This window comes from Castor canadensis, chromosome 10 (genome assembly GCF_047511655.1).
Source record: "Castor canadensis chromosome 10, mCasCan1.hap1v2, whole genome shotgun sequence".
Classification (NCBI taxonomy): domain Eukaryota; kingdom Metazoa; phylum Chordata; class Mammalia; order Rodentia; family Castoridae; genus Castor; species Castor canadensis.
This window is the reverse complement of record NC_133395.1, coordinates 140,604,224-140,629,226: the sequence shown is the minus strand read 5'-3', so window position 1 is coordinate 140,629,226 and position 25,003 is coordinate 140,604,224. Positions and strand designations below refer to the sequence as shown.

General features: G+C 38.9%; 1 protein-coding gene across 2 annotated transcripts in view; it reads right to left on the bottom strand.

Moving 5' to 3' along the window:
• Window positions 1-10,533, bottom strand: part of Thumpd3 (THUMP domain 3 tRNA guanosine methyltransferase) — a 30,418-nt gene extending 19,885 nt beyond the window's left edge. The window contains exons 1-5 of one of the 2 annotated variants that reach the window (XM_020164582.2): window positions 10,399-10,466; window positions 10,014-10,123; window positions 8,846-9,136; window positions 7,449-7,526; window positions 875-1,348 (exon numbers count right to left, since the gene is read on the bottom strand). In XM_020164582.2, coding sequence (XP_020020171.1) covers window positions 875-1,348; window positions 7,449-7,526; window positions 8,846-9,100 — 807 coding nt within the window. In that variant the 5' untranslated portion in view covers window positions 9,101-9,136; window positions 10,014-10,123; window positions 10,399-10,466. Of the gene's footprint in view, window positions 1-874; window positions 1,349-7,448; window positions 7,527-8,845; window positions 9,137-10,013; window positions 10,124-10,398 lie in introns of both variants that reach the window. The other variant, XM_020164583.2, reaches the window with a different exon arrangement.
• Window positions 10,534-25,003: the final 14,470 nt, after the last annotated feature.

Genomic DNA, 25,003 nt, shown 5'->3' with positions numbered 1-25,003 from the left:
AGTACTGCCAAATAAATAAATAAATAAAAAATTAAAATAAAATTTCGTGACTTTACCAACAGTAGCAGCAACATGGACAGTCTTACTACACTCATGACCTCATTTCACATTAACCCCTCTGAGCTAGGTATTATATCTCCTTTGTAGATAAGCAACTTCAGGCATAAAGACATCAGCTCAGCTCACTTGCCCAGTCATATAAGCACCTAAGTTGGGATTTAAACCTAAACAGCATGGCTCTAGTATCTGTCCTCTGAGCCACCTTGCTAACTTTTTGGACATCACTGTTCTAATTAGCCTATTCATTCTCATGGCAGTTATATATAGAAAAAAAGAATGGGGTACTTGTTCTCCTGATCAGACATGCAAAAAAAAAAAAAAAAGTTACAGAGAGACTTGCCCTAGATTCAAGTGTCCCAAAAGCAATAGAAATTGACTTCTTGGTAAAAATGTCAGCTGCTAAGGATCTTTTAAACCATCAGAGGTTTCAAGTCTCTAGTTACTATTACGAAGGAAAGGAGGGACCGAGGGAGAGAGGAAAAGAAATTAGAATACTTGAGGCTTAACAGCTCCTTTCTGTTGAGTACTTAGCATGTACCAAGGTGTTGCATCAAATAGTTTATACCTTATTTACCTTTAGTACAACTTTAAAGGTATATACTTTTATTATCTCCATTAGAAACAGACTCAGACATTCTTGTCCAATGTTACACAGTTGTGGAATCAAAATTTGGATCTGTATCTGTTAACAGGTCTTCATGGCGCGAGCTATTCTAGGTCTATTGCCCCACTTTAATTGTCCCCGGTAGTGGGTAAGTCTGAAAATTCTACGAACTTGTGACAATCTTCTTAAATCATCAGAGCCTGTACCTACCTCCACATCAAAGTTGGTCATGTCAGCCTTCCACTTAAAATACTCTTGAACAGCACCCCCAAAATCTCTTGCAGCCTCATTTGAGGTAAAGCAATGTTTCTCTCCTGCTCTGCTGCATGTGACTCTAAACTTCAGCACTTGAGACTCAGTTTCTTCCTTTGCTCTTTCATCTGTCTCATCTTTGCAAGATGCCAAGTCACCTACTAGTGTTGATATCTCTTCTTTGATGGCTGGATTTTCATAAAAGTCTAAGATATGTGAACCTAAAGTATGGTTGGTGAACTCTTTCTTGACATCTCGCTCATCTAATTTGTCTCCTTGTCCATTATCAATCTTCCTTTTACTTGAATTCTGATTTATCTTTTTGCGCTTTGTTTTTTTCTTCTTGAAACTGGTGTTAATTTTCCATACTTTTAAAGGGACTGACCATGGGAGTTTTCCAGCCAGGTCTTCAAAATCCTTTAGAACTTCTTCCTATAAAGGACAAAGAATGAAACCCATTCATTTCTCTCCACTTTAACTGAACAAATAAATCCCTATTTTGCTCCCAGACTACACTGGTCATTATGCTGGAGGTGAGAGGAATGCAGAACTAGAGTAAAATAATGCCTGCAATTAAGGAAAATTCAAATTTCAATGACAAATCGGGATATATGCACATTAAGCTACTAAAGAATAATATGACAGAATGGTAAATTAGAAGTACGGCTTTAAGATCAAAATTTAAATACTACGAAACTACTAAGATTAAAACTTAAGCTACCTACAAGAAGGGGAAGAGGGCAACTTGTGATCTTCTGAATTTTGGGTTATCTATACATAGTAACTACTTCAAAAGCAAAGATTTCTTTTTTTTAAACTAAGGAATAATTTATTAGCAAAAGTGAAAGTACACCTCAAGGCATGAGACAGGCAATTGGACAACTATGCTGAAGCTGAGCTTGGGGTTTTATTACCCAATAGGGTGGGGTTACTAGGTGATGAGAAACTGAGGCCCCTTCTTTGTGACCCCTACTCAAGTGACTATCCAGTGGCTGCCAAGACGAGAAGTCATACACCTAAAAAAAGCTAAATTCCTTAAAAAGCCAAACAGATACTGGGTACCAGGTGGCTGTTGCTTGAGTGGTAGAGCACCAGCCTAGCAAGCATGAGGCCCTGAGTTCAAACCCTCATACAGCTAAATGAAAAAAACAAACAAACAAAAAAAGGCCAACAAAATCTGACTCCGGTTTCTTTCTCCTACTGTCATTTAAGGACCATTCTCTGTCTCTTCTACCTCTGCTTGGGAGATACTTGCTTCACATGGTCTCTTCACACTACAGGTGCCTTTATCATTATTTAATAGCAATTTAAGAGGCACATCCTCTGAGAGGCCTGTTCTACTTGAAGTCATTCTCTTCCTGTTTTATTTTATTTACAGTGCTTAACGCTCTCTAAGATTACTAGGTTTATATACTTTTTATCATCAAGGCTCCTCCCATGAAGTGCGTGCTTGGTGGAAAGGACCTAAACTGTCTTGACTTCTGCAATAAGCCACACAGCAAGAATAGTACTGGCAAACGAAAACTGGTTAATAAACTGCTGGGTGATATGTAATTAGATGTTAAAATGGGAAGTAAAAAACACTGCTGTCCAATACTACAGGCACTAGCCACATGCAACTATTGAAATTTAAATGAAAATTACAGAAAATTAAACATTCCTCAGTCACTGCCACATTTTACATACTAACATCTAGAGGTTAGTGTATTTTTCATCTTTGGTAGATTGAATCCAACTGGAAATAGAAAGCAACTGTACTCTGCTTTATGAAAAAGCCTGAAATTGCTGATCTCTTGAGGCTTGGGAGAAGTAAAGGTTAAAACAGGACTTTCCATCACAAAGTTGTGCTAAACAGCACTGGTTTTGAGAGTATATGTTACTAAAGATTAAAGCAGAAAGGAAATAGGGCTGACTCATTTCCATCAATGAGACTTGTGGAGATTTTAATACTACTTGAAACCTGCTGAAATAGTATTAAACTTCATGATTCGTATCTATTTACAAGTAATTTTCCTATAAAGATCATCCAGTAGACTGGCAGTTAATTTAACACGGTGAAATAACACTGGCACAGTCATTTTTTCTTTGGAAACTGTTTTAAAAGAAAAACCAACAGATCAACTCTACCTTAATTGAACTGGCATGGTTATTTGGAACTGTGCAGTACAACATAAGGATTCCCAGCTGTAGTAAAGGTCAAACAGAGGTGGAGAAAGACATGGAGAAGGTCTATAGATCTCAGACAAAAAGATAAAGCACAGTCTACAAGACAGGTAGCAGGTAAATTTTGTTTGGCAAAGCAGGGAAGAAGTACATGGACTGATAGAGGGAGCTTCCATAGACCTCCATTGCCATCAGGTGAAATGAAATGTGAACAAGGACACTCACAGACATGCTTTATTTGCTGGAAACAGCCTGTTGATGAGGTAGTTATGGAGATAAATAGTCCCTTGGTATCCTTTGGAAATTGTTTCCAGAAGTCTCCACAGATAACAAAATCTGCAGATGCTCAAGTCTACTGTATAAAATGGTGTATTGTTTCCATATAACCTCTGCACATGATACTAAATAACTTTAAATCATCTCTATCTACATTACTTATAATACCTAATACAATGTAAATGGTATGCAGTACAACAAAAGTCTGTACATATTCAGTATAGACTCAATTATTTTCAAATAATTTTGATCTACAATTGGTTGAATCCAACTGGATACAGAGAGAAACTGTGCTCTGCTTTGTGAATAACCCTGAAGCTCTGATCCGTGTAACTAGGGAGAAGTAAAGGTGAAAAAATTACTCAATGATATGGAAATTGCACCTCAATAAAGCTATTTAAAAAAAGAAGAAAAAGAAGAAGTCATTTGCCCACAATCACGTGTCCAACCACAGAGCTCCACTGGCCTAGAACCTTCATGGTTCCCCACAAGAACTTCTCATACAAGGTACTTCTAAGACTAATTCTCTCATTTAAAGATAAGCAATTATAAAAAGTTACCAGCACAAGACTTAAATAAATACAATGAGGAAATAACTTTGTTAAAGCAGAGCTATAAAAGCAGAAAGAAAATGAGGTAAGCTACCAGGAGATGGAATAAGAGTTTACAGAGTTCAATGAAAATGTGGAATAAAAAAATAAGTAAAACCAGTGCAGATCATACTGAAATGAGCATAAGACTGCTAAAAATGCAATAAAGGATGCGGAGAAAAACAAAGCAAATAAAATGGTAATGAACAAAAAGAATTAAAAAATAAAATGAACTGAACAGAAACTGATATAGAAGATGGTCAAAAGCTATCCCACATATGTATAATTAGTTTTCCTAAGAAAGGGATTTATAATAATGAAACAAAAAAATTTCAGGACTGGCGGAGTGGCTCAAAGGTGAGGCCCTAAGTTCAAAACCAAGTACTAACTGCCCCCCTCCAAAAAAAAAAAAAGATTCATTCTAATAAACTGACTAAACTTCAAAGATTTAAAAAATAAATCATCTAGCCATCAAGCAAAAAATCAAGAAAGCAACAAATAAGGGTAAGAAAATATCAGGATGGTCTCAGAATTTTTCATGGCAACACTTGATGGTAAACAAGAATGAACACAAGATTCTTTTAAAGAAAAAGGTCTAACTATAAATTTTATACTCAAACTACTAACCAAATATAAAGGCAAAAGACAAGTATTTCTGAACTCATGCCATTCAAGAGATTAAAAAGAAAAACTGTAATGTAAGAAATGTATATAGGTACATAGGGGCTGGTGCAGTAGCTCAAGTGGTAGAGCACCTGCTTAGCAAGTGTGAGGCCCTGAGTTCAAACCCCAGTATGGCCAAAAAAACCCCCCAAAAAACAGAAGTACCTATGAGCTGGAAGAGTGGTTTAGGTGGTAGACTGCCTGCCTAGCAAGTGTGAGGCCCTGAGTTCAAACCCCAATACCACCCGCCTCCCCACCAAAAAAAAAAAAACCAAGAAATGTTCTTATAATCTATTTAGCTATGTAAGTAAAATAAACAAATATGGTGAATATGAGCATGAAACAGAAAGTAAATGTTACAAATTGGCATGCAGTTGGAAGGGAAGGGTCAAAGAAGATGGGAAATAATTTAAGCATGCTGCTATCTATTATTATCTCTTACACCCAAAGATATAAGCCTTGCTGCTCTTCCTTTGGAACTTCCACTAGGAACCTTTTCCGCAGTTTACAAGGCAACTCTGAGAAGCTAGCTTATGTAGTATCATTCCATAATAATCAAATTCACCTATAATTAGAGATCAAAATTGCCCAGAATAGTTTTGTTTTGTTTTGGTTTTGGCAGTACTGGAGCTTGAACTCAGGGCTTACACCTTGAATCACTCCACCAGCACCCCCCCTTTTTTTTGTGATGGCTTTTTTCGAGACAGGGGCTCATGGAACTGTTTGCCCAGTCTGGCTCCAAACCTCCCTGATCTCTGGTTCCTGAGTAGCTACAATTACAGGCATGGGCCGCCAATGCCCAGCAAACTTCCCACATTTTTGCCATCCTAGAATTTGTATTGTTCTGTCCAGGCACCCAATGCCCAGCAAATTTCCTGCATTTTTGCCATCCTAAAATTTGTATTATTCTGTTACAGTTGCTGGTGGCTTATGCCTATAATCCTAGCTACTCAGGAAGCAGAGATCAGGAGGATCGAGGTTTGAAGCCAGCCAGGGCAAACAGTTCCATGAGACCTATCTCGAAAAAAGCCATCACATACACACAAAAAAAGGGGGCTGGTGGAGTGGCTCAAGGTGTAGGCCCTGAGTTCAAGCCCCAGTACTACAAAAAAAAAAAAAATTGCAGGAAATATTAACAATGCCCTAGCAAGTTACAGGCAAGAATTTAAGATAGAAGGTTTTTGTTTTTTTTTAAATGACTGATAACATTTTTCAGGTACAGAATTAATGATCAGAATTCTAAAATACTTAGCAGCAAGTCTTTTCAATAGATTGCCTGGTATCTATTAGTTTCATAGATATGACTTAGTTGGCAATGACTATTAGGAGTGTAATGCACTAAGACTGAGGGTGTAGTTCAGTTAAGTGTTTGTCTAGCATGTACAAGAGGCTGTGTTCTATCCCTAGCACAGTAGAAGAACAAAGTATGAAGGGTTATACTACTACACTTGTAGCTAATAAAATTTTTTCCTATTTTTAGTACGAGTTCTTTCAGATCTGGTTTTTTCCCTAAGCTTTGGATTCATATCAGTTGGATTGGTTTTTGAATTATGGTTTGGATACCCTGATGGAAATACAGAATTAGGCAGTAAACCACAGTTGTTTTTAAAAAGATTATTTATTTTTAAAAAATATTTATTTTTTTCATGGTACTGGTGTGTGAACTCAGGGCTTTGTGAGGTAGGTACTCTACTGTTTGAGCCACACCTTCAGATAAAAAGATTCTTTTTAAAAGAGGCACTAACGATAGGAAAAAAAAAAACCAAAAACGCGTTTTTGTTATTGTTGGTGGTGGGGTATGTGTGTGTACTTGTGTGCATGTGTGTTTGAATTCAGGGCCTTGTGCCTGCTAGGAGACATTCTACCACTTGAGCCATGCTTCCAGCCCTTTCTGTTTTGGTTATTTTTGAGATAGGGTTTCATGCGTATGCCTGACTGGCCTAGAATGTAATTCCCCTATGTATACTTCCCATCTAGCAGGGATGACAGGCATGTACCAACAAGAGCAGCTTTTATTGATTGAGATGTGGGTCTTGAGAACTTTTTTGCCTGGGCTGGCCTTGAACCACAATCCTCCCAATCTCTGCTTCCTGACTAGCTAGGATTATTACAGATATGAGTCACCACTCCAGGCAGAACTAAGTTTTTAAGCATTTCATTCTGGAAACCTGACCAAAAAGGAATGTGGAAAAAAAAACTTATCACCATACTGATATCTATTTTCAATCTTCAGTTTAACAAGTAGCTGAATATTTAGGAGTAAGATGACAAATACAAGATAGAGACAAAGCTGCTGTCTTAACAACTGAAGGAGTATTTAAATAATTACTTTGGCTTCATTTCAAAAAATGAAATTAGAAAAGAAAGCAAGACAAAAGTAGAATGGTGAGAAAGTACAGAGGACACAAAACATCACTTGATCTTTAGTTCATAGTGGAAGAATTCTATTTTGGAACCACATATATCTCTCAGCAAAGCTAACCTAAGACTCACATCTTTTGTAAGCAAGTTAAACAATTTATTTTTTCTTCTTATAAACATCAGTATTTTTCAAAACTTATTTTAAAAAACAACTTTTGGGATGGCTGTCAAAAAAAAAGCTCAATTATTTTACTGTAAAAGATTACTAGTATTTATTATAAAAGTAGGAGCTGGGGACATAAGTCAGCTGAAGAATATTACTGCTCCTCCACCTCTGGTGGAGATGGGGCAAAAGGGGAGGGGGCAGGGAGGAGAGAAGCAATAATAATAATGCTAAATGATAGGCAGACTGTGAAAAACAGAAATACTCTCTTTAGGGAGGTTGGCTGGAACTAGCTATCATTCTTGGGATAGCTCACCTTTGTGTTTTTGAATTGGTAATCTTTAAACTCGTGAACAACCACAAATAAGTTATCAACTGACCTCAGACAGTGAACCTAGGAAGAAAAAAATATTTTAGAAACAAATTTCTTTTGAAAAACAACATATCCAAAATTATGTATATTTACATTATGTGGTTAACCCCACCCACAGAAAAAAAGTGCATAATTATTTTTTGTTGTTGTTTTGAGACAGAATCTGACTATGTAGCTCCAGCTAGCCTGGAACTCACTATGCAGCCTAGGTTGGCCTAGGATCCTCCTGCCTTAGTCTCCTAAGTGCTAAGCTTACAGGTATACACCACCAAAGTATAATAGTTTTAAAGCACCTGGTATCTACATTTTGTATTTCAAAAATTCCCCATCTCCCTAGTTTTCCATCCGTTTGGTTACCCATCATGCTTTTGCTTTTCCCTAGAGAAAGGGATAGATCAAAGGACAGAAACTGTGAGTTTGGAGAAGGGAAAAATGTAGAAAGTTAAGTGGGGCTTTATCTTGTCTCCCTCATGGCTCTCTGTGATATATACTGTAGTGGCTAAGAGCATGAGGGTTGAGCTCTAGCTCTGTGATGATTAGCTGAATGATGGCAAGCAAACTACTTATCCCTCTTACACATAATGATTAATGACAGTCGTACACACAAACAGTGCATATCCTCACAAAACTGCTGAGGGCATTAACTAAAACATTCGATGCAAAATACCAATTAATCCCACAAATATTCCTGGGTACCTACTATGTTAGATTCTAATAGTTTGGTATATACTGGCCAAGAAGCCTAGACAACAATCCATGACCTCATGTTGCTTGTGAGGTAATGAGATACATTTTAGCTTTTGTTATAGTAGAATGGCAATTTGCTGACCTCCACTCCTCATTTGCAGTAATTCATAAGTACTTTTGAGCAAGAATGTCTTTTGACATCAGTTAGAAAACCTCTCCTTTTGTGCTTCATCACCAAACTCTAAAGTTCAGCTAGATGTTGAAGTAAATAAAAGGAGGGTAGCAGACACTCAGAATTTCCTCATAAGTCACACAGGATTCATTTTAGTGAATTCAATCATCAGGAAATGCTACTTGCTTCTAAAATGTGGCATAAATATATTTATAAGATATATTTATAAAATGCATTGTGTAAATACATTCACATTACAAATATAAATATAGCAAACTAAAAAGTTGGTCAAACTTACAAATCAGCACCCAACAGAAATTGCAGTAAGATTATGGTTTTTTTTATCTTTGCAGTAATATTTTGAAATGACCTGATTTGGGGCAGAGCAAAGCAGAAAGGATCCCAGAGGGGTCTGTAAACTAGAAAGTAAGCATTAAATGACTAACTTAGAAGACTTTTTAAAACATTGCTTCATTCAAACCTGAGCTAGGCTTTCCACTGCAATGTCAAAATAAATCTTGCCCCGGTCTTTGCTGATTTTGCATGATGACCCCAATTTCTCTCTCACTTCATCCGAAGCTGTTTGCTCAAAGCCAGTAGGTACAGTGGCTCCAATGGTGACATGGAGATGCTCAGACTCACTTCTGATGTCACTTTCTGTCACTGGTACAGATCTCTGTTTTACGTGAAGGTTCACATCCAGGAGTTGTTTAGTAGCTTCTTGAATGTCAGACATGATGGCAATGTTTTCAAGATCCCTAACACAGTCCCTCTAAAAGCAATAAAAGAAAATAAAGGCCAAAAATTATCACCTCATATTTCACTTTTAATGAAAACATCTGCTTGGAGAACAGGAACAATGGAACACAACCAATATAGCCAGACTCAGTCAACATACCTAATTAAATGTTCACCAAAGTCAAAACAGTTGAACAAGGGCACAGAGTATAGGTTATAAACATGATGTTATTAAATTAGCAATACAGGTATCATGGAAGAAAAGGAAACAGAGCATTTCCACAGCATGTAGTGTTTGGTTTGGGATTATCTATGTTGATAAAAAGTTATCACATAACTACACTAGTTAATAATAAAGCTAGAGGCTGCTAGAGAACATTTAAATATTTTTCTGCATCTTGTCCTTTTTATTTAGCACTTCAGAGAATGGGGCTTTGGCGTGTCAGATAGACATGGGTTTGGATTCTTACTTCCACTAATCATAGGTTGAATGACTAAAGCAAGTTAGTTTTCCCAATCCTCAAAATGAAAAATAATCTCTCTCATAAAGTTGTTGGCAGATTTAAGTGAGAGCAGCACAGTGTAGGACCAATGATTAAAACGTGTTATTAAGGATATCTACCTTCCTCCCTCTTGTGAAGTGGGCAGTGATTCATGAATTTAAGAAAGATTAACCTGACGCCTACTATCTATTTGAATACCTACTACATGTCTGACTCTGGGATCCACTGATGGGCATCAGGGGAGTTGTCTTAAGTATCTGAAATTGTAAAACAAATTTCCTATATCTGAGCATTCATGTGTGTTGAAGGGGAAGGGGAGGAATTCAGGAGACGGGGGAACATCAACTAATCAACAGATTTTCAAAGGATTTGTGCCTTGCACAACTTGAGTAGCTACACCGCCCCTACCTATGAGAACCGGTATTTAACACTAGTCAGTCAGTTCCGGTCCTGAAGAAGCTCACGAGTCCGATCTCCACCTTCCAAAGAAACCAGCTGAAGCCAGAGAAAGGACGTTGCTGCCAAAGGTCAGAGAACTACTCAGTGGTACAAACGGAACACAATCCCGCTCCCTATCCGCCCTTCCCCCGCGCGGGGCCCGGGGCCCGAGGCCACGAGAGTCCCGGCAAGCGAAGGCCTGGGACAAACAGCGTGAAGGGCTAGCTCCGTGGTGGACCGGACTGAGGCACACCTCTGCTCCGACGCCCGCCGAGACCCGGATAGCTTTCCCTCCCTCCCACCGAGGCCGAAAGCGCCACGTCCGGCCACACCCACCCGCCGCCCGGTTACCGACCGTCAGCACCCCGCGGGCCCTGCGAGCTCAGGTCACACCGCCGGAAGTCCGCTCGCTCCCCCGGAAACGGAAGTCTGGCCGCGGGGCACGGCAGTTCCGCGTTAGGGGCGGATGTCGGAACAAGGTCGTGAAGTGATGAGTTTCCCCTTAAAGCTCTAGGCGGGAGGGCACAGGATACCGGAAGAGCTGCAGGCCTTGTCGCCTGGCAGAGCTGTACGTAACTTTTATACCCAGTGCTTGGCATGGGTAAGCGTTACATATGCGGTGTCAAGTCAGAGATTAAATCCCTACCCCCCACCAAACGTAGCAGTTTAGAATTGGGACTTGAACGCACATGATGTGACTAGTAGAGGTCTTGCTCCTAATTCCTTACTGTTGCTGAAACTAGTTTTCTACATTGCCTTCACTACTTTTTACACTATTGTTTACTTAATATTCTTCTTTAAACAGATGTTTTAAAGTTAATTTATTTTAAAGGAAAACTTGTAACTAAACCAAAAAAAAAAAAAAAGAGAGAACCCAATTAAGAAATGGGCTATTGAATTAGCTATTTCTCCAAAGATAAGCAAATGGTCAATAAGCATGTGAAAAAAATGCTCAGCGTAGTATCAGCGTTACTACTCATGAGGGGAATGCTAATTGACACAATCAGATACCTACTAAGTGACTAACTTAAAAAACAAAAATTGTACAGTTCCAAGTTCTAGTGGGGATGTTGAAAAATGGAATATACATGCATTGCTGGTGGGAATGCCATAGCCAAGTTGGAAATCAGTTTAGTGTTTCCTCAAAAATTGCCACTTACAATCACCATATTACCCAGCAATTCTACAGATAGGCATATACCCCTTTGTAAACATGTTTGTTGGCAATAATGGCGCCCATGGGTTTCGGTTCTTACTGCACCCTTAAGCTTCTGTTTCCCAGGGTCAAGGTCCTGCCTCAAGTCTAGCTTGAATCCTCCTTCTGCCCCAACCTCCAATCAGCATGAACCATAAGATCCTAATCAATCAGATCATGCTGAGTCTCACTGAGGGGTATTTAAGCCCCTGTCTCTCTCTCTATCTCATTCTTTCTCTCTCTGCTCTCTCTCTCTCCCCTCCTCTTTCTCTCTCTGCTCTCTCCCTCTCCCACCCGACAATAAAGAATCTCTTGGCCAGATCACTCCTATCTGCATGGTCACTTTTGGGGCCTACAATGTTCAAGCATAAATTTAATAACTTTGTGCTCAAATGTGCCTATCAGCATTATTTATATGGCTAAAAAGTGGAAGCAACCCAAATGTCCATAAGCTGATGGACAAACTAATATGGTATATCCATGCAATGGAGTAGTATTCAGTCATAAAAGGGATTAAGGTACAGATCTATGTTATATCATGGCTGAACCTTGGAAACATGTTAAGTGGAAGAAGCCAAATACAAAACACCATATATACATGTTCCATTTACATGAAACATCCAAAATGGGCAAATACATAGAGATAGAAAATTAGTGATTGCTTAGGTTTGGGAGGAATTAGGGAATTATAGCTAAAGGGTATGAGTTTTTTTTAGGGAGGAGACGAGAATATTCTGGAGTTAGGTAGTAGTAATGGTTTCACATCATTGTGATAAGAAACACTGTAAAATATTTAAAATGGCATATTTTATGTTATGTGAATCTTATCTCAATAAAGGAAAGAAAACTTTGGTCTTAAGGGAAAATTCATCTACAGTTTCCTAATCTGCAAAATCATAATTTCCTCTTAGAATTGTTGGGAGATGTAAATGAGTTTAACATAATGCCAGGCACAGAATTAAAATAGAGCCCTTAAAAAGAAATAGAATGAGGGGCTTGGGATGTAGTTTAGTGGGAGAGCACTTGCCTACAACCCAGGGCACAGGGCCCTGGGTTCAATCCCCAATACCTCAAAGTAAATAAGTAAATAGAATGAAAACAAAGCAAAGTTATTAAGTTCTATTCACATACTATTCCCTGTAAAAGGCTGTAAATATAAAAGCCCATTAGAGATAAATTATCAAGTATTAGAGGCAAACTACCACTAAATGAGACCTTCTTGACATAATGAGGATTAAAATATTAAAATGAAAATATCTTGACTGGACTTAATATTACTTACTACATATGTAATGTATGCTTTCTAAAATCACGTCCCATAAATAGGTCTCACACTTGAGGGAAGTATCATTCTAAGATATGTTATCCATCATTAGTACTATGTTAGGTCTATCAATAAGCAGCAGAATTTATTGAACATCTATTATGTGTTGGCATTCTTTTTAGATTCTGGGTATATAGCAATGAAAAAAGTTCTTAAGTGTCTGACCTATTCTATAGCTTATAATCTAATGGAAAAGATAGCTAGTATAGTAAATATATATATATATATATATATATATATATATATATATATATATATATATATATATAAAACATTCCTGTGATGATATTACTATGGAGAAAAACTAAGCAAGGTCACAGTGGAGGCAGGTAGAGAGTGCTAGAGAAATAGAGGAAAATACCAGTTTTATGTCAGAAGGTTGCGAGAGGCCTCTTTGATAAGGTGACAAAGCAGAGCCTGAAGGAAGTGAGAAAACAAGCCATTTAGATATCTAGAAGAAGAATATTTCAGGCCAGAGCATCAATAAGCTAAACAGGGACCAGGAATAACTAAGAGACCAGTGAGGCCAGGGAGGAGTGAGGGAAGGAGACAGAAGAAGATGAAATGGAGTGAGTACTTCAGATAGGCTGATGTTTTACAAGTTATCACTATGCCTTACAATTAAAAAAGGACCTCTTTGCTGCTTGAAGAATGGCATGGGACAGGCATGGAAGCAATTACTAGGCTATTTCAGTGGTCCAAGTGAGAAATGACGAAGCTCAAATTAGAGTATTAGACTTCGGTGTGGTGAGAACTGTGAAGTTATGGTGTATTTTGAAGGATTAGTTGTCATTGCTGATGGATTGAATATGGGTTTGAAAAGATAAAGAATGGTAAGTTTGAGGATCAGACCTCATATGCTTTAGACTAACCATATTCTGGTATTAGATGCATGCTAAAGTACTTAGGCCAAAATGTCACAAAGGAAGTAAAATGGACACATTTGCTCTTTAGGATTCTGGTTTATTGCAAAGAGTAATAGTATTTTAGTTTGTATCAGAAAGATCTTTCTGGTCTGCTGTGAAAATATTGACTGAAATGGATCCTTTCTGGAAAATAACAGTTTTGGACAAGACACATAACATTGAAGACTCTTGATTTCTTTCTAACTCGCATATTAAGCTAAAGTGGCCCTCAAGTAGATAAGCAAATGCCTAAATTTCATAGTTCATGTTAGGTACAGTGACACAAACTTGAAACTCAGTGGCAGCTATTCTCATGAACCTCTTATTTTCTTTTTTTGATGGTGCTGATTATTGAATCCTGGACATCATGCATGCTGCACTCTATCACCAAGATATATCCCCAGTCCAGCCCATTCTTAAGGTAGAGCAAGATCAAGATTATGGTGAGAATCACACAGTATAGCCACTCAACTGCCCAGCTGCTCCCTTCTTTTTCTACAGAGGCAATGACTTATCTCTTTGTACTTTTAGTTCATTTAGTTATTACCCCCATGTTTCTAAATAATATGCTTGTTGTACTATTTCTTGCTTTTTCAATTTTAGGTATTTTCTATGTACTTTGTTTTGGTACTTGAGGTTGAGCCTGTTCACTTTACTACCATCCTGTTTCCCTTTCTTTCTCCTCCGTTATATTTATAACCCAATATAGTTTATTCCTCTGCATTAAATTTACCTTTGTAAGTTTAAATGATATGTTAAACATCTTCTCATTCCATCAATATAAACAGCTTTTCCTGACTCTTCACACTGTAAGATGAGAGTTTTATTAGCACTCCTGGCCTTTCTTCTACATCTCCTTCCTTCTTTGTATCTCCCAGTCCATTTTGTTAAAAGAGGATCCCACTTCTCACGTTGGATTCCTCTGGGGTATGTAATTGAAAAAAGGGATGTGCCTATACCTGCTCCTCTCTCAAAAAACTGCTAAAATTCCATCTCCTCCAAGAAAACCTTTGGGGACATAATTGGAAATGAGAGATGTGTCTACAATCCTAATAATGAAATGAGAGCCTAAGAACCATGAACCCTTAACCCAAAGGACCTTTGTCCTATTGGGTGTTAGCAACTAGAGGGGAAAGCAATCAGCTTGAGCTGTGCACTAAACAAGCACTGGTTTATTTACTTTTCCCATGCCCTTAAAAGCCCAAGGCTGTAAAACTGCTTTAGTAATATAACCCGGGTGAGAACTCTGGATAGAGTTAGTTACATCACAGTGGATTTTCAAGAGGATGTCTATGAAATTTATTGGTTCTCCTTGAATTTCATATTGATAAGTAAGTTGATTTAAAAGCAACTCATGAATTTGGAAAAGGAATTCTTGTCTTTGCTGTCATTGAGGTCACCAGGGGAATAAAGATAGTTATGAGCTGGAAAGCGTTAACACCCCTGCCACCTAGTGGTTACTCATACTGAAACATTCCAGCTCTTTCAAAGCATAGAAAACACAAAAAAGAATTGAGTTACTACAGGAAACAAATCCAGCAAATGTGTGGAACCTGGGAAACTTCTATTCCTTCCCTTCTTTGTGCAATCAGCAGAACTAAAAGAGAATTTGCTGGATAATGCTATAGGTAGACATGGATCACCACCAGGTCTCTAGCATGAATTAGCAGCTACAAAAGGCAGCAGGATGGGTTAGGTGTGGTGGCTTACATCTGTAACTCCAGCTATTGGGAGCCAGAGATTGGGAGGATCATGGTTCAAGACCAGCCTGGGCAAAAATTTAATGGTATCCTATCTCAACAAATAGCCTGGGTGTGGTGGTGTGCACCTGTAACATTAGCTATGCAGGAGGCTCAGTAGGAAGACCACAGTATGAGGTCAGCCTGGGCAAAAGCACAAGAACCTATCTGAAAAAAAATTAAAGCAGTGCTGGGTGCACTGCTCAAATGGTAGAGTGCCTGCCTAGCAAGTACCAGACCCTGAGTTCAAACCCCAGTATCACAAAAATAAAATAAAGCAAAAAAGCCAAGGGCAAAGCTCAAGTGTGAGGCCCTGAGTTCAATCACCAGTACTGCCAAAAAAAAAAAGGAGCTGGAAGTGTAACGAACAAACAAAGACAGGGTCAACAGTGGGGCAAGATTGCTCGGTGGATTCTTCAGTAGTGATCACTGCAGCAGCACCATGGGGACAGAGGCAAAGCTGAATCAGAAACAGAGTCAATAAGGACAATGATATTGAAGTCATATGGGCTCAGGATTGTTGGGCAGTGGTACCCCTGTAGACCATGGTCTTGGGACTGTAGAACTGCTTGATTCAGGATAAACTAATGTGGACACTCAAGAACAATCATTGAACAGTTGTCCTTAGTTGTTGCAGAAGATTTGTTCCAGGACACTCCATGGACACCAAAATTCAAAGATTCTCAGGTGATGATGTTGTATTTACATAAGACCTATGCACATTCTCCTGTACACTTTATTTATTTTTGCAGTACTGGGGTTTGAACTCAGGGCCTACACCTTGAGCCAGCTCTTTTTTTTTTGGTTTTTTTGAGATAGGGTCTTGCAAACTCTTTGCCTAGGCTGGCTTTGAACCGTGATCCTTCTGATCTCCGTGGATTACAGCCACTGGCGCCTGGCCTCCTGTATACTTTAAATCATCTCTAGATTGGGTATAATACATAATACAATGTAAGTGTTATGTAAGTACTTCTTAAACTGTATTAGGAAATAATGACAAGAACAAAAAAAATCTGTACATGTTTAGTACAGACACTATTTTGGAATATTTTCTTTCTGTGATTGGTTGAATTCATGGATACAAGACACACTGTATTAGGTCCAGGCCGTGCTTTATATGCATTATTTCATTATTCTGTTGGTAAATACTGTTATCAGTGATGAAATTGAGACTAAGTGGGCCAAAGTCACACAGCTAATGAGACTTAGAGCCAAGATTCAAACACAAGCCAAGGTGATTTGATCCCAGTTTTGACCTCCTAAATACTAGACTTTCCTGCTTTCCTTAGGAAGGAACATAGGGTTCAACCACTCTAACTCTGAATTGGAGCTATAAGTCATCGGAACTAAGGATTTATTTCTGGATCTGCCTGCAAGCAGGTGCTTACAGGAGGATATTTAACCTTTCAGGAACTAGTTTTCCTTGATTATAAGATGATGACTATCTATCTCATCAATTGCCATGAAGATTCATTGAGATAATGTAAAGTTTCTGCACAGGGCAAATGAGGCAGGTGACCTACATAGATGGCTTCCAATGATTCTGATCACTGTAAGTGCTCCTGCTCCTCTTGACAAGAGGTGGGATCTGAACTGGGTTTATGACTTTGAGCAGAGAATGTGGTCGATGCACCATTGGTTAGTTCCAAGTCTGGGTCATAAAAGACCTGGAAGTCTTCATTTTTGCCCTTTTGTACCAGTCTTGCAACTACATAAGGAAGCCTAGCCTAGACTCTTTAATTATTGTTTGAGGTTTTTTTTTAGACAGGGTCTCTGTATGTAGTTCAGGCTAGCCTTGAACCCACTGTCTTCCTGCCTCTGCCTCCCAAGTGTTGGGACAGATTAGACTCTTGTATAATGAGAGACCACCTGGAGAAAGAGACATGAGGGAGCCATTGGCTCAGCTGAGTCTATTGTCAGACTGCAGCCACCTGAGTGAGCTTAGGCAAGACCAGAAGAAGTCACCTCCCACCCACAGAATCACAAGCAGTGAATATATCACTGCTGCTAAACAGTTTTGGGGGAGTTTGTTATGTAGCAAATAGTTATGTTCTCAATGATTTATATCTATTAGTATTATAATTAGTACTGGCAAAGGATTCCGCCAACTATCTGCTTCATCTTTTCCTAGACTACTGATATTTTTTTCCTTTCACTGGAATAAATTGGGAAAAAACAAGGTTACTTGTGCATATGAACATTATTTACTAGAAATATGTCTTATGTCTTTATGAAAGCAAAATATTATTAGATGTATATTCAGAAAGACTTTGTTAGCACTTTGAATTTCCACCTCCCTTTGAAATAATATGGAAACACATTTCTTCAACCATTTATGATTCAGACTTTTCAGTAAATAGGTTTTGGGAGGGCTTCCAAACATTTATTTTGGGGATTTGGAGCAAGGACAGAGCCTTACCCTTTTTGTTGTTGCTGTTTTGGTTTTTGAGACAGGGCTTACTATGTAGCTCAGGTTAGACTTGAAGTCATGATGCTCCCGCCTCAACTTCTGAGTGCTGGTATTACGGGTGTGTCCCACCACACGCATGTGAGACTTATTCTTTTGATATAGTATATCAAAGGCCTGGGAATGAGGCTTTATTCTAAACTTCATTTCCTTTATATATTCTTCCCTAAATTCTCTTTTTCTGTCCATATATATCTTTTCTATCCTCTTCTTGCCCCTCCCTTTTGTCTCTGTCTCTTCTCCTTTCTCTCTGGTGCTGGTGATCAAACTTGTACTTTGCCAATGAGTTACTCCCTTAGCCACCTTGCCTTTCTTACTATTACTTACAGGGTTAACTAAATAAGATCTTTCCTACTGAAATACAAGCTCTAAGGAGGAGGAGTTTTTCATATATTTTGTTCTCTACAAAGTATTGTTTGCTTAGAACTGTCCAGAACACAGAAGTTTGAATGAATTAAATAATGCAAGTACAGCACGTAAGCACTTAGAACAGTGTCGAGCATAGAGTACATGATTCTTAGAGGTATAACCTAGGACAATTCTGTACTGTAATAAATGGTATCATTTACATTTATCTTTTTGGGCAGTACTGAGTTTTGAACTCAGAGCCTTGAGCTTGCTAGGCAGGCACTCTACCACTTGAAACACATTTCCAGTCCTTTTTGGTTTAGTGATTTTTTAGATAGAGTCTCACACTTTTTCCCAGATGGGCCTGGACTGTGATCCTTGTATTTGTGCCTCACGTAGCTGGGATGACAGGCACATACCACCATGCCCAGCTTATTGGTTGAGATGTGGTCTCACTAACTTTTTGCCCCAGCTGACCTTGAACCATGGTCCTCCAGACCTCTACTGCCCAAGTAGTTGGGATTAAGATGTGAGCCACCACCCTGGCTCCCAGCTTGTTTTTATGAGATAACGTCTCACTTACCTTTTCATGCCTGGGTTGGTCTGGAACCCACATTACAGGCATGTGCCCACATTTATCTTTTCGATTGCTTTTAGCCTTTCTCCCTTTTCTTTTCACTCTTCACCCCTTTCTTTCTCTCTTTGCCCTTTTCTTTCTCCTCCATCACTGTATATTCTCTCCTGCCTTTACTGTGGTCTTCTAGAGACACTCATAAATGTTTACCTCACCTTAGAGGATATGTAGAGAACAGGTACTGGAACTTTGTCCTGAATGGAGTGTAACTACCTGTGAGTCATAGCTGATTTAGGATTACACATAAAGTTCTGCTGTTGAAGTGAATCCATTTATGGTACTGGTGAACACTTTAACCAGAGGCCTAGATTAGTGAAAATAGCAAGTTTATTAAGCCTAATAGTTGCCTGACTGTACATGTCTGTGAGTGTGTAGGTGTTTTTAGTGTCTGTTGGTGAATAACCATACTACACTTGGCAGTAGAAATGTGGGCAGAATCAAGTAAGACTGACTAGCCAATTTTTTCTTCTCCCTTTTCTACATAAGGGAATGGAATGGAAATGTACTAACGTGTGGTAGACTAGTTCTTTCCCAGGCTGGTCACATTACAGAATCTCTGTTGAAATGCAAGGTGGGCTGGCAGAAATCAGACTCCCATAAACTCTCATAAGCTGTTTGTTGAGGTAAATCCCATACATTTTTAAAAGCATGATTTCCTGGGACTAGATGGGAAAATAAGAAGCTTTGAAGAGACCACTAGAACCACTTGTACAGATGTCTCTATTTCCTTAGATAGTCATTCACACAGGAAGATCTCACTCCTCTTTCCTCCTGGTCTTTCATATTCAAATCAGAAGTATTATGAATCTGAGGCTGGTGGCTGGGCAGTTCAGGCCCAGAACAGTGTTCATACAGTTCTTGACACATCCTTGTTTATATTTAGTTAGATTCACAGCTCAGATCTGTTAGCCCTGTAATGTTAAACAGAGTCCTTCATTTGTTCTTCTGTCACAAAAGACCAGTGTTTGAAAAAATGAATTGGAAGGAAAAGAAATGAGCCTTTGATCTTCCCTGTCATCTTTCTTCAAGATTGCTTTCGACTCATTCCTCTTTCTAAGCATCTGATCTCTTATAGGCAATAATTTATCAGCTCTCTTTACTAGTTAACCAATGTTGAAACTTAGTAAACCAACCTAGACTCAAGGAAGAAAGATTTTGAGGTATCCATACCATCGATTCTTACTTAACTGTACCAAAAGACCCCAAAATACACCTGCCTCATTCATTCTACTTCTGGTGGGAAAAGAATTTAGTGATAGCAAAAAAGTGAGAGAAGAAGAAAATAATAACCCCAAACAGCAACATCAGAATTTATACATGAACAAAATGATCAAAAAGAGCAGAACAAAATTATTTGACATGTGAAATAGCATATATAAGACAGCTGCAATTATAGCTCAAAATACTATAAAGCACTAAAAAAAAAATAAAGAATAAAGATTTTTTTTTTTTGGTGGCACTGGAGTTTGAACTCAGGGCCTCATGCTTTGCTAGGCAGGTACTCTTACCGCTTGAGCCACTCTGCCAGCTTGCTTTAGTTATTTTTCATACTTTTGCCCAGGCAGGCCATTTTGCTGTGGTTATTTTTGAGATAGGGTGTAATAAACTATTTGCCTGGCTGGCTTCAAACTGTGATCCTCCTGACTTCAGCTCCTCAAGTAGTTATGATTACAGGTGTGAGCCACCAGCACCTGGTGGAAAGATCCTTCTTTCCTTCTTGAAAACTGTGGAAACTCTAGCAACCTATGCTCTCACATGAGAAGCAGGAAGTTTCCATCATTGCCAAACTTTCTATGGAAGTCCAAGTTTTCAATAATTGGCAGTACTGCACTTGTTTTTGTGAATATAAAATTTTAATTAGCCTTAATAATTAACAGAGTAGCTATTAAATACTTAGTCATATGTAAAAATGAATGTTCTTGACCTTGCATGGCATTTACTTTAAGAATTAAAGAATCTTGCATCATTGGATCCTTTCACAGTTTACTCTAAAAACTCTAACGGACCACATTACACCTGGAGACACTCTGGCCTAAGTGACTATGACTATTTTGTTTCTAAGTCTTCTCTGCTTTTCTGTACTTGAACCTATGCTTTCTTCCAAATATTTCAGTAACAATCTGATTTCTACATTGAAGTGATTACCCTATTGGTGGAATATAATAATAAAAAATCTAGAAGAACATTTGGTTCAGGTTCAAAGTCTTAAAAATATGCAGCCTCATTGGCCTGCCATTCTAATCCTAGAGAAAAAATTATGAATTTGCTCAAAGATATATGCACAAAGATGTTTATTATACTGTACTTTTAATATTAAGAAATATAAAAGAAATCTGAAGGACTAGAGGTATGGGACAAGTGGTAGAGTGCCTGCTTTGCAAGTGTGAAGCCCTGAGGTCAAACCCCAGTCCACAGAAAAAAAAAAGGAAAGAAAAAAGAAATAGAATCAAAAATGAACCTAAGGAAACAAGTGAACACAGAAAAACAAAGAAAAGTAGCCAGGCACCAGTGGTTCATGTCTGGGAGGCTGACATCAGGAGGATTATGGTTCAAGACCAACCCAGGCAATTAGTTCTAGAGTGACTATCTCCAAAATAACCAGGGTAAAATGGAGTAGAAGTGTGGCTCACGCAGTACAGCGCCTGCTTTGTTAAGTGCGAAACCCTGAATTCAAACCCCAGTCCCACCTAAAAACAAACAAACGAACAAACAAAAAACAATGAAAGAAATCTGAAGGTTCCGATCATAGGGCATTAGTTAAACAAATAGTATTTTTATCAAGTAGGATACTGTATTTTCATTATAAACAATGATAACAAGGAAACTTATTGATATAAAAAATTTGTACACAGACTATAAAAAGTAGGGCATTTAGAATACAGGTATTTGTTCCCTCCCTCCCTCCCTTCCTTCTTTCTTTTGAGAGAAGTTTCTCTATGTAGCCCAGGCTGCCCTTGAACTCACAATCCTCCCACATGCTGGGATTACAGGGCTGTACCACCACATATGGCTTTCTCTCTCTGTTTCTTGGCCACCTTGATGTAGGAGGCTGTGTTCCACCATGCCCTCCTCGCCATGAAATCTCTGAAACCATGAGCCAAAATAAATAATTTCTCCTCTTAAGTTGTTTATGTCAAGTATTTTGCCACAAGGATGAAAAGTCTGACTAATATAGAATATTGGTATTGAGAGTGGGGTTGTTGCTGTGATTCTGTAGCCATGTGTTTCAGAAACCTTTGGAACTGGTGTGGGAGGATTGTGGAAAAGTTTGGAAAAGTGAAAAAAGCTTAGAATGTTACAAGTGGAGCATAGTAGTTGATTCTGGTGGGAGCTGAGAATGAACATCAGAATGTTGGTGGACATGTGGCTCTTGAAGTTTCAGATGGGAATGAAGACTCTATTGGAAATTGGACTAGAGGTCATTTGTGTTATATTGTGGCAAAGAACTTGTCTACATTTTGCCTATGCCCTAAAGGCTTGTGGGAGACTGAGTTCTAAGGTGACAGATTAAACTGGGTGCCCATGGCTCACACCTGTAATTCTATTCAGGAGGCAGAGATCAGGAGGATGGTGGTTCAAAGATAGTCTGGGCAAATAGTTCAAGAGACCCTATCTCAAAAAAAAAAAAAAATACAAAAACAGGGCTGATGGAGTGGCTCAAGTGGTAGAGTGCCTGCTAGCAAGTGTGAGGTCCTGAGTTCAAGCTCCAGTACTGCCAAAAAAAAAAGGTGACAGATTAATTAATTTGGCAGAGGAAATTTTAAGGCAGCCTAGGATTCAGTCTGTGGCATGGATTTTGCCAGCTGTTTTTAGCCAAATTTACAAGTGAGAATTTTGAGCAAAAAAGCAGAGCAGAAAAGTTTGAAAAACTTGCATTTTGCCCAGAAAAGAAGTGCATGTAAAGCTGGGATCAAGGATAGTTGGCTACTGAAGAGACTAGGGACATTAAAAAGAAGCCAAGTGTTTTGCACTGGGACAATAGGAAAGATTCCTTGAGGATATCTCAGGAATCAGCAAGAACCCACCCATTGCGGATTGTGGAGTATATAAGTGTGAAGTCACTTAAAAGACTCTCCCTTGAGAAGAGAGTGCCAGCAGGACACTCTGCTCACACAGGGCCTCCGGGGAAGTTGTTTCCCTAGGAATTATTTCACCATATCCAGCTGCACAGGCATTCAAAGCCACTGTATCGTGGTCCAAGTGGATTCTGTTACTGCTCAAGTTGGCAGCAGACCTTGGCATCATCCATGTGATGATGATTTTGTAGGCATGCAGAATTCAAGAGTTACAGGATCATGGACATTTCCACCATGATTTCAAAGGAAGGATTTGGAGGCCAGGCAGTGTGTGGCAGGGACAAGATATCTGCAGATAGCCCCTGAGAGGGTGATACATGGAATTGTGAGAGTGAAGCCAAAGATGCAATGGAGCCCCCAGGAAAATGGAGCAGTCAGGAATATGAAATATCTGCCTAGGAAATCCACAGGCAACAAGTAGAGCCAGCCCAAGAGAGAGCAGTCATATAGGGTGTAAGTGGAAAAGCAACAGGAGCAGGGCTGCTGAAGACCTCTGGGGCTCACATTCGTACTCACTGTGCCCCAGATGCTGGACATGGAGCTACAAGATTTAGGTGTTTTGTTTTTTTTCCTGTGGGATTGGGGTTTGAACTCAGGGCTTCACACCTGCAAAGCAGGCTCTACTGTTTGAGCCACACCTCTAATCCTGGATCTATAAGAGTTAATATTTGCCCTGCTTTGATCTGATTCCTCCTTGCTGTCTTTTTCTGTTCCTTTCTTTTGGAAAGGGAATAGGTACTCTGTCTCACCACTGTCTATGGGAGGTGTAAAAGATTTTATAGGGGCTCACAGCTAAGAATTTGCCTTGAGTCTCAGAGGAAACTTTGAACTTGGACTTTTGAACAGTGTTGGAACTGTGACTAAGGAGGGACTCTTTGAGATGGATTGAACGAATTTTGCGTTATGAGATAGACACAAGCCTGTTGGAGGTCAGGAATGGTTTAAGATGTGTTTGGGTGTCAAGTTGACAAGGAGTGGACTTGTGATAGTTAATCTTTACTGTCAACTTGGTTAGATTGAGAAGCAGATAGGATATTAGTAAAATATACCTCATATCTAAGGGCATTTCCAAAGAGGATTAGGGGTAAATATCCAACCTGAATGTGAGTGGCACCATCTCACAGGCCCAGGGCCCAGATAGAATAAGAGGGGAAAAGGAAAAAGCCATCTTGCTTAGGTATTCTCTCTCTCTCTTTTCTAGCCACCATGATGTAACGTACTGTGCTCTGCCATGTGGTCCGCAGCACGATGCACCAAAGCCTCTGAAACAATGAGCCAAAATAAGTAATTCCTCTCCCTAAGTTGTTAACCAGATATTTTGCCACAGAGGCAACAGTATGACTTACACACTTCCTAACATGGGGACTAACTCAGTGGATTGTAATTTTGGTACTCCATTCATATATAGGTTTATCTATTTTAGAAGAAGAAAGGGAAAGGAAAATTTGCTTTGCAAGAGTATACATAAGTGTAAATTTCTTTTTTTTTTCTTTCGTTTATTCATATGTGCATACAATGAGTAAGGGGTCATTTCTCCCCCTTATCTCCTGCCCCCTCCCTTTAAGTGTAAATTTCAAAGTAGTGCATTTATGTTTTTCTCAGAAGAAAGCATTTCATTTAGTAGGAAAACAAATCTTTGTAGTCAGACAAATTGGGTTCAAATCCTGCTTCCCTCATTTATTAGCCTTGGCAAGTTACTTAACCTTCTTAAGCCTCATGTTCCTGAGCTGTATGTAAGGATGAAACAAGACGACATATATACAATGCCTGGTTACATAGAAGATACTCAATAGATTACGTAAGGCAGTGAGTTTCAAAATGCCTTTTTTTTTTAATAACAAATATTCTTATTTTTTCTTTATTTTGATTTTTGTAACAATTATTCTTTTGTTTCTCCTTTACTAATATGAAATAAAATTCATAATATAACCTATCTACAAAAAAAGTAGGGCATATAAGAGCATGCATAACGCAGAGAAACTAAAGCGAATACCTTAAAAGCAACTGAGGCCAATAGGAGAAGGGGACCAGGAACTAGAGAAAAGGTTAGATCAAAAAGAATTAACCTAGAAGGTAACACCCACGCACAGGAAGTTAATGTGAGTCAACTCCCTGTTTGGCTATCCGTATATCAACCAGCAAAAACACTTGTTCCTTCCTATTATTGCTTATACTCGCTCTTCAACAAAATTAGAGATAAGGGCAAAATAGTTTCTGCTGGGTAGCGAGGGGGTAGGGGGGAGAGGAAGGAGGCAGGGTGGGTGCTAAGGGA